The 14,013-nt window shown below is 39.5% G+C and overlaps 1 protein-coding gene across 1 annotated transcript in view; it reads right to left on the bottom strand.

Moving 5' to 3' along the window:
• Positions 1–3,275: 3,275 nt before the first annotated feature.
• The window catches only part of RXFP2 (relaxin family peptide receptor 2), a 64,027-nt gene continuing 53,289 nt past the window's right edge, over positions 3,276–14,013 (bottom strand). The window contains exons 15-18 of the mRNA XM_028106898.1: positions 12,328–12,557; positions 11,276–11,686; positions 8,081–8,299; positions 3,276–3,535 (exon numbers count right to left, since the gene is read on the bottom strand). Of these exons, the coding sequence (XP_027962699.1) occupies positions 3,276–3,535; positions 8,081–8,299; positions 11,276–11,686; positions 12,328–12,557 (1,120 nt within the window). The remainder of the gene's footprint in view (positions 3,536–8,080; positions 8,300–11,275; positions 11,687–12,327; positions 12,558–14,013) is intronic.

Below are 14,013 nucleotides of genomic sequence, written 5' to 3'. Positions count from 1 at the left end.
AATATCCTGAAGACTATTCTAATGAAATACACTGAATAATAGGTTTCAATCAGCTTACAGGGCTTTAGGAAGTATTCCTCAAGGACTTTGAGATCTCCTACTTACAAAGCCATTTAAAAGAATACTCTAATTACATTTTATATTACTGGTTCAGAAGTAAATATTATCTTTATTAAATATGTATCTCCCATCTTTCAAAAACAGACTATCAGACAATTGACATGTAAACAGATAAATATAAGGAGAAATCTTCATAATCAGTCTTTCTTTTCCTTTTTCAGGAAATAAGAAAATACAAATATTTATCAGCAATGCTTTTTTTCTTGAGTAAAATTGCCAGAAGGCTATTTGTTAAATAGGACCATATGCCCATTTATGTTACATTAAAAAAAAAACTAAAGAGAAATATGTCTTATATGTATTCCTTGTTAATTTTGGAAGGTCCATTTCCTTCAGACCTCTCTTGGGGCATTTATAAAATGATAGGGAGCATATGATTGGTGACACTTTACCGTTTTTCATTTTTATTGTGTGCGTTCTTTGAATCTTGGCATTGCTTACAAACTTGAGGATGATAAGCCAGAGTGAAGGATCACATTGGGTGAGATAAATTCTTGACAATGTAGCATGAATATATATATGTAGCAAATCATCAAATACTGACTTGATCTGATACCAGAGTCACCCTTAAGAGACAAACATTGGGGTGATGGGTCTGCTTTTGTGGCTCCATTATATGCTATAGAGACTAGGTAGATAAGGCTGCAGTGTTGGGGTGGGGAATGGTAATACTGCTCCCTGGGAGCTAAAGTTTAGCTATGTGTAATCCCACTTAAATCCCCTGGTCATCAGGGCCTCTTTCAGCAACCACAATGGGCATAAACTATTTTAATTTTGATTACAAATAAACTTTAAGAACAAAACAAAGTGATGTAAGTAAGCTTGGCTATGTCTAACACACATAAACCATGTATCCTCTTTTTGTACACTCATTTGAGACTCCATGTTGATTTTTTAGAATATCTTTTTTTATTTCAAGACCGGACATCAGTAATACACAGAAACATGACGGGGATGTGGATTGGGCGATTTGCCCTCATTCTTTCCTACTCAGAGATGGCATAGTCTACGGCCTCTTACATTCTCAAGTCATGCTTACATGCTGTTTATATTGTCATGGGAAGTGGTTCAAGAACAGAGGTGGTATTTTCATAACCACCCAGAAATTTTGGGTTTAGAAAACAAGTCTAACCTAGTGCAAAAGACCTTACTCAATCCAGACGAAAGACTTATTTGCTAAAATCAAATGTATTTCTTACAGGCTTCTATTTATACAGCAGTACAGAATAAGAGTGTAGATCAGTAAGCCATTAGAATTCAGTTTTATGCTATCTGTTAGCATGCTGCTGACCAATATATAGCTTCAATTTTTCTGTGAAATATGCTTCCAACTTCCCTAACACACCGGGCCTTGTGCTTTTCATGTTCACTACTTAACAGTTGAGAGTGCAGACATTCACAAACACAGTTCCCAGATGCTTGGTGCGTGGGCCATGCCTGATGCTTTTCAAGAATAGGAAACACGCATTTGTGCTAAGATTGAAATACCCTGGGCTCAGGGTCGATTCCTTATTTATGTTCCTGATGTTTAGGAAATGTATTAGGAAACAAATCATCTGATGATTGAGGACTGGCAAAGGACATTTAATAAAATGTCAGCAAATATAGGAAAGAAGTTGGGAAGTAACTCACCATAGTGAAGAGACAAGATGGAGGAAAGTTTGAAACCGTAGGGGAAAAGGGCAGCCTACCTAATGGGGAGGAAAATTATTTGTAGAATCCTAATGGAAAGATTTCACTGATGCAAAAAAAATATTTCACTTGATCAAAACACAATGGTTTTTTTAGTCACTATTAAGTAATAACAGGTAAATTACCAGAACTTCTGTGACATATGAACTCTAAGATTCTTTCTTGGCTGCTACTGGATCCACATAATAAGAAGTAATCTGGAGTTCTCAGTCAGCTGCTTACATTCCACTCATTAAAGGAACTCAGAGTGAAGCAAGCAATGAAGACATTCACTTACTGCCTCATGCTTTGGGAAAAGGGGGAAGAGAAAAATGTAAGATATGTCTTGTTAACTAGGTGTTGTGTTTCCTAGCTATATTCTCTATCAGGAGAAACATGGTAACAGTCAATAAGCACTCTCTGTAGTCTTTGTCAAACATAAAGCAATATACGGACAAATGCAAAATATAACTTTATTTACCTGATTTTTTTTTGTCACATATAAACTTACATGACAACAACATGTCCAGACCATCACAAGTACTTTTCATTTTCAAAAATCAAATCCAAACTTACTGACCTTTTTGCTAAAAACAGTGGGAATCTCTCTGAGTATGCAAATGGTCCCAATCAAACCACTATTCTTAAATCCCCTTTAATACCTCTCATCCGTGTGTTCTGTGAAGGCAGAACTTTCTAGCAATAGGAATACAGCTCTAAAGAAATTATACCTGAAAGATATTAAAATATAGCTTTGGCAGGTGGGGTGCCCAATTTTTTGTGTCCTGGGCAATCTGAAGAAAAATATCTTGTTTGAGATCCCAGCTCTACTGACATTAAATAATAGCCAAGAAGGCAAATGGTACTAGGCTTAGTCAGTGTATCTCTCTGCTTCTATGTTGGATGTGATAACCTTGTGTAAAGAGCTGCTTTCAAAGTTTCCACTCCTCCTGGCCTCTGGAGGGCTGGGCTTGAGGAAGGTGAACATCTCAGAAATCCTTTTCCATCAGTACAGCAGGATGCTGATGATTTCATCTGACATTGAAAAAGCAAGGGAAGAGATGCCAGGCTTATGCTATTATGGTCACACTGGCATTAGATGTCATGAATGTTTTTATTTTGTGGACAGTGCAACTCAACTTAAAAGCAGACCATGAAGTGCCAACATGTGGGGGTTCACCAGTAGGTTGGTAGTTTTGACTAGCTACAGACCAACTGCACATCAGCCTACTATATATGGATTCACTAGTGCATTTCAGGAACATAAGGGTGAGAAGAACCCATAGGTACAGTTCTTGGCACGGTTGATAAATAGTACAGCTGCCATTGGGTTGTGGTGCATGCCAGAAGTCATTCTGCTGTGCTCTCTGTGCAGAAATGTTTGCTGTTGGTGGAGATAAAAAGCATTGCAGATGTCATCTTCCAAACGCTGTACTTTTCTTATAAGTAGTCCACTGAACAAGTCCAGGGATCTAAAACGATTACTAGGAAATTGGTTTCACTGTACCATCCCCAAGGGTTATTTTGTTCAAAACCCCAAGTTTAAGTGAAGAGGAGTCATCTGTCCACACAATGGATGTAGAGAGACTCTTTTTTTTAATTTTGAAAATCGATTTCCTCCGATGTTTGTGCAGCAGCTGTTTCAACTTGTCCTTGAAAAAGCTGGTTGTGAGAGTGTAGAGGATTGGGTTCAAGGCACTGTTTACTGGAAGGAAAAAAATGACTATCCAGGAGGTGATTGTGCCTGGAGAGGGAAATGAAGTGTGGAAAATTTCATGAAGTGGAAATTTTAAACAACACAAATAACACGTAACATTTTGTAGTCAATGTTATTTGGGGAGGGCTACCTAGTTCACTTAAGTTTTCTTTCACCTTATTGAAAATCTCTCTGTGGGAGGAGCATAGGAGCTATGAATCCAAGGTCCTACCATTCTGAATTTCAGGAAGTACTGGGTAGTTTGTTGTAAGGTCAAATGAGAGGAAATATGTAAAAAACACTTCATAGATGTAAGTTGATATGTAATGTATTTTTCTTGTTTTTATTGCTTTTCTTAATAGAAAAGTAAGAAAATGAGGAAATACTTCTTAATCAGTAGATCAGTGTTCAGGAAATGTCTGGTCCAGGGTCAGATCTGACCTTGGTCTTAACTCCACTCCTGAAGGCCTTATTGCCCCGCGCCTGTATTCCAACCATCCTATCCAGAGTGGAGGCTGAAAATGTGAAGGGCAAATGAGAATACATCTTCCAACTTAATCAGTCCTTTTGTGTGAAGCCTTACAGATACATTTAGAATATTAAGGGAAAGATGCCACAAAAAGTCCTTTGTGAGGAGAAATTTGTGATGGTAGTGTCCTTTCCAAATACATCATGCACTTGGTTAAGATGAAGTGTGTTTTCCCCTTTATGCGCAGCCCGCTCTTAGGGTCAGACACTTAGCTACGTGACCATGGGCAAATCACCTAAGCTCCCTGGGCCTCAACTACCCTGTCTGCGAAAGGGGCTGATGATAACTTACTTGATCGAAGTCAGGGGGCTGGGTCAGAGTCGGCGGCTCTGCTGACGTCCCTCTTCAGCACTAATACCTGTGGTTCTCTGACCCCACCACACTATGCTGCCTCTTCCCACATCTCCAAAAATGCAAACAACTCCCAGCTCAGGTGAAGAGCTGGATCGTAAGGCCAGGGATACCTTCCCTGTCACTCTCCTTTGTCACCTTCTCTTTCCTCCCCACCCTCACAATTTTCTTAGCCTTTAGATACCGTTACTTGTTCTTCTTTGCCCTGCTTTTTCCTTCCACCCTTCCTGTTCTTCTCTTTCTTTTCTATTTTTCTTGACTGTTTATCTGACCTTTCTTCCTCTCTTTCCTCCTCTCTTGTTATCTCTCCCTTCTCCTTTTTTCTATGTTTGCCTTCCTCTTTTCCTATCCCATCTTCTCTTTCTTGTCCTTATTTATTTTTTTGAACTGGAAAGAATATGGAAGAAAAATATCTATATTTAGCATATCTTAGATTTATTAAAGTTTCATATTACTATATTACTTGTATTTCATTTTTAAAAATTAGACAATATGGACAGTGCATGGTTGAAAAACAAAACAAAAACAAAGCAAAACAGAACAAAGTAAGTTGTTTTTGTCTGTTCTGTCCCCAAAGGAAATTGTGACCAGGAATGAGACTTCCTATTCAGCCTCAAGGTGACTCACTAATGTAAAGTCAGCAGGTGAGTTCTGAGAAAGGAAGGCTAGTGCTGGCTTATTTTTCCAGGCTGACCACACATACTATCAGTGACATGCCATAGTGGAGCACACTCCAGAGTTCTTGGGGGTGAGCACAAGATGGGTTTAGGTCAGTGAGTGCAGCATTTCCTACAACACATGGGAAGTTAGGCAAACAAGAAGGGGCTTAGTCAAAAATGATCAGGGCTACTCTCTTAGGCCCACTGAAGTGTCCAAGACAAACCTCAAAGTACTGAGCTATAAATGTAGAGAAAGACTGAGGTATGGCCCAAGAAGGTTTTCACAAAACATTTTTTTTCCTATTCCAGTTTCCCATCATGATCTGAAATGTCGTAGGCTTTCCAGGGATGATGATTACTCCTGTGGCTCTCAGATACCATGGATCACCAGACATCTCTTGATTCTAAATCAGACAGTGTGATGGGCTGAATTGTGACCTCCCAAATTCATACACTGAAGTCCTAACACCCAGGACCTCAGAATGGGACTGTTTGGAGACAGACCTTTAAAGATATCATTAAGTTAAAATAAGGCCATTAGGGTTGGCCTTAGTCCAGTTTGACGGGTGTGTTTATAAGAAGAGGGAAACTTTCCTATATGAGAGATACTGTGGGAACACACACAGAGGAAAGGCCATGCGGGAACACAGTGAAAATGTGGCCATCCGCAAGCCAAGGAGAGAGGCCACGACAGAAATCTGCTGACAGTTTATTCTGGACTTCCAGCCCTCCAGAACTGTGAAAAATAAATTTGTGTTGCTTAAGCCACCCAGTTTGTGTTACTCTGTTATGGCAGCCCAAGCAGAGTAATACAGAGAGGAAAAGCCTCACAGATTTGACAGACTCACAGAATATGAAAACTGGAAGGAATTTGAGAGGCCGTATGAAAATCATCTCCATGAGGTGAGGTGACGTCCCTACATTTCCTCAACTGCTCAGTGGTGTGGTCACGACAGAAACCCAAGACTCCTGCCTCACAGGCCCCTGGGTGGCTTAGTCGTTAAGCGTCTGCCTTTGGCTCAGGTCATGATCCCAGGGTCCTGGGATCGAGCCCTGCATCGGGCTCTCTGCTCGGCGGGAAGCCTGCTTCTCCCTCTCCCACTCCCCCTGCTTGTGTTCCCTCTCTGTCAAATAAATAAATAAAATCTTAAAAAAAAAAAGGACTCTTTCCTCCCTTGGTCCTTCTTCCACCACACAAGGCTGCCTCCTCCCACATTCAAGAGAAGCAAGTGACTGAGGTGGGGAAGGACATCAAAAGGTGTAGAAAGAGAAGTTGGGGAGGTTGATGAGATCATTCCTTTCCCACACTGTTCCACCACTCTTGGACCAGCTCAGCATCTTTAGTTGAAGAAGAATTTATTAAATAACATTATGTGAAACGCACTGTGGAAAGATGAACAAGACATGGTCCCTAACTGTTAGGGGACTGATTATATTCAGCTTATAATCTGAAGGAAGCAATGAACACATTAAAAAATAATGCTGGTAGGTGGTTCAGATGAGGCTAATAAGTGAACTATGAACAATATGTAACAGACATTTAAGCAATTGAGTTGGATGGGAGTGGGTTGGAGAGAGGTCTGGAATGGTGCTATAGGGGAGTGAGTATTTGGGTTGAATTTTGAAGTATGAGAAGGGGTATTTAGTACCTAGAGTCTTACAGGTTGAAGATACAATCCAGGTGGAGGAACAACTTCAGCAAAGGCAAGACATCAAAAAGGTGCAGAAGAAAAAAATCCCAATGATTCTAATGGGCCTGGATCCCAGAATACATGAGGGTAGAGTGGGAGATTAACATTTCTAATGCTGATCCCAGCATTTGGACTTTATAATCCATACGCAATGAAGGCCAAAGGCCATTTTAGTCCTGTTGAATTTGGAATGTAAGAATGTAAACATTGAGATGCTCAGAAAGTTGTAGTAGACTGGATAACTCAGACTGGACAATTCATCTTTCCTCTTAATTAACTCTGCTCCTCACAGCCACCTGGCTCTCCCCAACCCCAAGTGATGGCACACACATTCTTATGGCCTCTGCTCTCCCCGCCTAGTGGAAGGTCCAAGTAGTCAGCCCCGATCTCTCTTTTGATCTGCACTTTCACACCTTACATGGCTCCAGGGACACCTCTGCCTTGCGGTCAGCCTATATGGACAGGTTAAGGGGAAGCTGGGGATGTTGTGTGTCATTTTGCAGTGAGGCATTTGACAAGGCCTCCCATGACTCTGTGCACAAGCTGGAGGGACATAAACTGTTACAGCTGTTTGGTACTTATACATTCATCACACTTTTATAAGTGCTTCTGAAGGGCCAACCCCATGCATGAGCCTGGGGTGCCAAGATGAATAAGACACAATTGAGCCCCGGATGGACTCCCCAGGTGGAAAGTCTAGTTCATTGAGAGTCGAGCCAAAGCCCTGGGCGGCCCCTGCATGGCTGTGATTTCTAGGTCCTAGAAAGGGATTCAAATGAAATCCTAACTCATGAAAGGTTTTTTCCTCTGGTTGAACTAGGGGTGTGAGTGGGAAACCTGGCCTTTTTGATGAAGCACTTGAACAGAACATCTCACACTCTGCGGAGTGGAGCCTCATGTGACAACCACAGGGCAGGGACCATGAAATAGACGGTAGTTCTTAACCAGGGGTGTGTGCCTCAGAATCACAAGGGGAACTTTTCCAAAATCCCTGTGTGTAGCCCTTTGCCCCTATAGATTAAATCTAGAACCTGGGCATGTATATTTTGATTTTTTTGGTGTACTCTTGGTTAAGAACCACTATTTAGCTCAGGTAGAAATGAGACACTGAGTCTTAGTTTTGTTTTTTTTTTTTTTTTTTTTTTTCCCCCAGCTCCTGTTTTCTTATTATTCTTGTCTGGATTGCACCACTCCCCAGTTTCTATCTTAGAATACAGATTATAAAATACTGAAGAAAATAATCTGTTTGTACCAAAGTTGTAGGTATTTACAGAGAATTTACTATATGTCAGGCACTGTATTCTGTCCTCATCAGGGAGTGTAAGATGGCACAATGTACTTGGGAATAATAGAAGGGACTGACCTGGTATTTCCACCCGGAAGAGGGAGAGAATTTTAATTACAAATACAGGAATCCAGCAGATGGCATCAGAGAACACTATAAAAAAGAAACGATTTGCAACAGCCACCTCTCTTCCAATGTGATTCCTCACTTCCGAAGTCTGCAAGGCAGTTTTTTTAATGGAACAGAACATAATAGTATAGGAAAACACAATGATGAGAAAAGCCAGCAAGTTCACACCTGTTGGGAAAAGCACAGCTCTTAACATCTCAGGGGTAGAAATCAACAGTAAAAATACTGTGTTACACAGATGTTCATTACGGTGCCTCTTCTTACGCTGTACTACCAAGAAGCATTTTGTGTAAGCCCAGTCATAATCAGCTAAAAACCTTGAATCTAAGGCTATAAGCTAACTGAATTGGGTTTGTCAGATACCAAAAGATATTTAAAATACACAAACCCTTTATGAAGAGTTACAGAGCTCTGAAATTCAGATCTAGGTGTATCATGAGGTGAATTTTAGCTTTTTTAAAGCCAGAAAAAAGCTATTTTCATTTTTGGCTCTCTGCAAATTCAAATCTTAATGGATTACTGTAATCATATGTACATCTCAAAAAATAAACATGACCCCATTTCTTTATCTTATAAATATGAACAAGATAACCTTGGAATAGCAAGAAGATAATAGCTTCAGAAACATTATTTCTCATGGTTTTTTTTTTTTTGGTCCCAAGTAAAAATAATACATAGAACAAAAATCCATTCTTGTTTTTTTTCTCAGATAGCTTACAGTAATTTAAACTAAAATTCAGAACCCTTTAGACTTGTTTTAGAAAAAAAGAAATAAGAAAAAATAAAAAAAACAACTATATGGTTTATTTTTTTAGGGTCAAATATGTTTAAACAATTCTCACTTAACATCATTATCTTATAATGTTGACTTCTTAGTCACTTTGTTATATTCTTTCTATAATAAAATTCCTAAGAGTAATGATCTTATTCTTCACTGTGAACATAAAATATGCTTACAATTTCAAAGTTGCTTAAAAAAATGTTCTTCTGAATCTAGACTATATGTAAAAGATGGGTGAAGCCTAGGGGAAAATTCTATAAATTCCCAGTGTTCTGTTGTTTTTATTCAAGGTATTTCACATTCTACAGAATCTCATAATAAAGCCATACAATAGAATTTTATAAAATTGGTTTATGTTAGGCCTTTTGTCAGAAACTTCAGTTAAGAATAAAAGAAAATGACTGTTAAAGATGATCCTCTGGTGCAAATTATGAAAACAGACGTGAATGGACCAAAAGTGTGTGTTCTAAAAGCGCCATAGGGATGTGAGTGGTTAGCAATAGAGGATACTGGGTAAGGGGCATATGGAAACGGTACTAACCTTGCAACTTCTAAGTCTAATTCCATTCTAAAATAAAGAATTCATTTAAAAACTGTGTATTCTTATACTCTTTAAAGATAAGAAAGGGCTCTAGGACTCCTCTCATAGGTAAGCCAAGTGTATATAGATGATGATGAGATACGTGTGTGTGTGTGTGTGTGTGTGTGTGTGTGTTACTATCTCCTTTTCTATCTGGAATACATCACAGGTGCTAAACCCATTTTAGCCTAACCCACCCCCTTTAACCGTAAGGTCTAGCCACACCTAACTCCTTGGCCCATCATCTGGACTTGTTCCTTGTCTATGGGCCTCTACATCTACTATGTCTTTTCCTGGAATAGACTTCACTTGGCTAATGCCTCCTTATCATTTGGGCCTGAGGATTTGGACTCATTTCTATTGGAAAGCCTTCCCTGGTGCTCGAATTTGGGGCTCCTAGAACATCCAGTACACCTTCTTTGTGGTATTTGTGAGTCTGTGATGTAAGAATGTATTTACTTGTCTTTATCCCCCTTTCTGGTGGCAGGTCTGTGAGGGCTGATCTATTGTATCTCCAGTACCCAAAATTGTGCCTGGCCTATAGCAGGTGCTTAATAAATCCTTGATGAATCAGTGAATGTAGTGGTGTTTGTGTGTGTGTCTATGAAGTGCACCTATGCTAGGAACAGCTTACAATATCCATGAAAAAATAGCTATAGAACAGGGTAGTATGTAAAGAGTATTATTAAAATGGTGCTAAGAAAGTGTATTTCTCAGAAGAGAAGGAATAGTTGAAGATCTGGGACTGGTGGTTAGAGTCATTTTGTTTTGCGTTTGAGTGATTAATTTACAGTTGACCTTGGTAGTAGCAGGAAGTCACTGAAGGTCTTGGAGGGGCAAACACAATCTTTTTGATACTCAGGTAGTGAACAGGTTAATAGGAGAGAGAAAGCCTCCAAGGCCAGAGGACTAGTAAGGGCTAAGGTAATAAACCCTTATTAATAAGCCCTTTGGAGTTGAGGTAGTGAGGTTTTAAATTAAGCTGGTAGTAGGTACAGACTGGAAGAAATAGAAGACAGAGGCATATTTTAATGAAAAACTATTCAGTGAAAAAGAAATGATGATAGAGCTTATTGACTACTTAGATGAGGGGAAAAGATGAGAAAGGGAAATTAAAATGATAATATTGCCCTAGTTAAAAAATGATGTGGAAGTCATCTTAATTTTAAGCATGAGGGATACTTATTAGGCAATAACAAATGTTTTTTTGTTATAAAGAGCTAAACCTCTCATTCACTTTTTTTTAACAGAGAAAGTAGGATCTTTTCTAAAAAATTAGGGGGAATTAAGAAAACTGAAAAGCAAACAGTTTTATTAAGTACTCTTATGTTGTTGACTTTAGAGCTGCATTTACCAAAGGCAATACACTTTCCTGGTATTTCCATTCTGGTAATCTCCTGCTAGTGAGTTTCCAGAATTTTATTATTATTATTTACTTAACTCATATCTAGATTGTAAAAATAAATGATTTCAGATAACTTGGTGAGGTCGCAGCTCAAGGCACTAAAACTAGAATTCCTCCAGCTCAGAGTCACAATGTGAATATCAAAGGGTCTTACAGATAATAAAACATCATCCAGACAGTATGCTTTTGTTTCTCATACTAAATCTCTATAATAAAAAGTTAAATAAAAACTATAAATAGTAAGAACTTTTCTTTCAAAAAGGACACAGTCTAGAGTATAATCTTTTACTTTCTGAAGTGGACAAATACACACTTGCTGAAATTTCTGTTGTTTCTATCAGAATTACGTTGGTCCAGAAAATGAAACATATAATTTACCTAGGAAAATTCCAAGAGAATACCCTTTGCTTCCAATATCTTCTGTTTGGTCATAATAGAGTGGGAAACATACGCCATTTTTTCCATAAAAGTTTCCAAAATAATCCTCATTCCAAAATGGAATCACAGCTATTAAAAATCCCACAATCCAGATGCCAATGAGGATGACCGAGGTCTGCCATTTTCCAGGACGAATGTTACTGAAGGGAAAGACAATGACCAGGAACTTCTCCAAAGTCAAGTACGTCAGCAGCAGGACAGAGACTTCAGTAGACAGCATGGCCAGGAACCCCATGAGACGACACTGTAAACTCTCCATCCACAGTAAAGCATACTTCTGATACTGCCCGCGGTATTTTATATCAAAAAAGCCAATGAAGAACAAATAAACACCCATCAGGCAGTCTGCACCTGTTAAGGAATTAATACAGTATCTGTTGATAGTTCCCAGCATCTCTGTTTTGGTTTTTTAACTAGGTCTTCCTCCTCCATCCTGTATTAAATGAACTAATATAAACACCGACAACAGTCTCTAAAGGACAACGGACTTCATGAAAGGTGTCCTAATTCTAAAGTACCACAATGGGTCTTCGTTTTATAATTTAAAAGTAATGGTGGTGGTGAGTGTGTGTGTGTGGGGGGGGGATATTTGTGTGTGGGAAGCTAGTTTTTGAACAGCAAACAAATATCATTTGCATAGTTAATAAAGAAAATAATTTTCTTTGGGCTTGAGAACGTGGGTGCTATTCTAACTGAAGATTTAACAGAGCTTAGTTTATAACCCAAAACCTGTCCTCCATAATCTGTCCATTGACTCATTGGCTCCCTGTTACCCCATTTCCAAGATATAACCCCACACGGTGGGTGCTGGATCACTGCAAAATGATGCAGTCTAAAACAGAGAGTCAAAGAGAACTGTACTTCATTCTTAGAAAAAAAGCTGCCCAGCTCATATAATTTATATTAAGTGCCATTGTTGAAGGCCAATATGTTATCTAGTGCACACGTCACAGAAGACATCCTAAATCCACTTAGATAGGAAACATACTTACAACAAAGGATTTTGATGGACGTAGCGTGAGTCGTGTTTTCAGCTTTAATGAAAGATCTCATGCCAATGACAAAAAGATTTCCAAAGCAGGTTATGAAAGCTATAACCCAGACAAATATTCTGAGGATATTGTTAGCCAAGAGGTCCTCAAATGAAGAAATGCCGTCAGTCAAGGGCATACATATGCGGACATGGGGAGCATAGGAGCAGTATCGAAAGTTTGTGAAATAACTAAATTCAAAGGGAAAAAAAGAGTCACTTCACAGCAATGACAGAAAAACTACAGTTGCCATCCTCTATCAGAGCTGCTGCTCTGTCAGGTATGCAACTTCGCTAGGTCTGTTTATTTTTGGTTATAGTGATTATAGAATTCTTTATCAAATATTACGTTACTCTAGGCAGTGTGCTTCTTGGGAAGATGAAGAACCTGAAGGACATAGAAATTCTGTGCCTTGACTGAAATGAGTCAGGGGTGGACATGAGAATATGAAGTCTCCAGGACTCCATTTTTCATCATCACATTGAATTATTCTTTAGGGTATGATAAAAAGTAAATTGTCCTTGTTACCCTGATCTGCAGCAAACATTCAGGGGCTTGGGTTTGGGATGGAAACTGAAAACATCCCTGTCTTGTACTTCATTTTAAGTATACTCACTTAACCAGACTCCTTTTCCCTGACACTGGTGGGAAGGGAGGGTCTCAGAGACTAGGAAAACTCAGTCTCACGGGAGCTAGGAGAAGAAGCAGATTTCATACCAGGGCCTAAAAGGGCTTAAACAATTTCTAGAGGCAGATATAGGTTTGTTTGTGATCAATGTGTTTTTGATCTAGGTGTGTGGAAGCTTGACGTGTTTGAATTGGGAGGTCATTTGGCTTATCGCCATTCCCCAAACCTGTGTGTTTAGGCCTCCCCACTCCCCATTAAAACGTATTCCATTTTTGTTTTCTTGTACCACCTTTTTTAGTTCATTTCTCTTTGTCTAATCCTTTTTTGCCATCTCCCCATTCGGTTTTGAGACTAGCCAGTTAATTCAAGCTTTACTCTGCCATGGCTTCAAGGCCCCCGTGATTGATTGGCTGCCCAGATCCACCTCACCTTCCCTTCATTGCTCCTTCCGTTCAGACATATTGGCCTTCTTCCAATTCTCAAAGAAGCCAGGCTCACCCCTCTTCTTACTGCAATGCTTTTGCTGTTCCCTCTGCCGGGAAGATTCTTCCCCCTAGGTATTGCCAGACCTGGTCCCTCCCTCCATTCAGGTCTGCTCAGACGTCACTTCGCTCTTCTGTGTGAACCATCTATCTCCTCTTTCTGTCCTTTTGTCTTGCTACACTTTCTTTCACAGGGTTTATTCACAATTTATTTGTTCACTTTCTGTTTCCCAAAGCTGAATGGAAGCTCCATGGGGCAGACACTTCTCTCTCCTGTTTGTCCTGTGTTCTTAGATCTAGAACAGTGCCTGACACATGTGAAGTACTCAACAAATACTTCCTAGATGAGCACGTGAAAGATGGATAATTTAGTGCTAGGCTTGTCAGGTAGGGAAATAGGGGGCAATCCCTGCCCTCAAGTAGCTGACAGTTGAGCTTCCTGAAATCATCTATGCATTTAAAGGAACTTGATGTATAATTCCCTTTTTATCTTCTCCTTGCCTGGAGTCCTTGGTACACACTTGACTTGACCTTTTA

The sequence above is a fragment of the Eumetopias jubatus genome, unplaced genomic scaffold (assembly GCF_037043125.1).
Source record: "Eumetopias jubatus isolate StellerSeaLion01/CBP00866 unplaced genomic scaffold, mEumJub1_p1.0 scaffold_3, whole genome shotgun sequence".
Lineage (NCBI taxonomy): Eukaryota > Metazoa > Chordata > Mammalia > Carnivora > Otariidae > Eumetopias > Eumetopias jubatus.
Note: the sequence above shows the minus strand (reverse complement) of the source record. Positions and strands in the feature narration are given on the sequence as shown.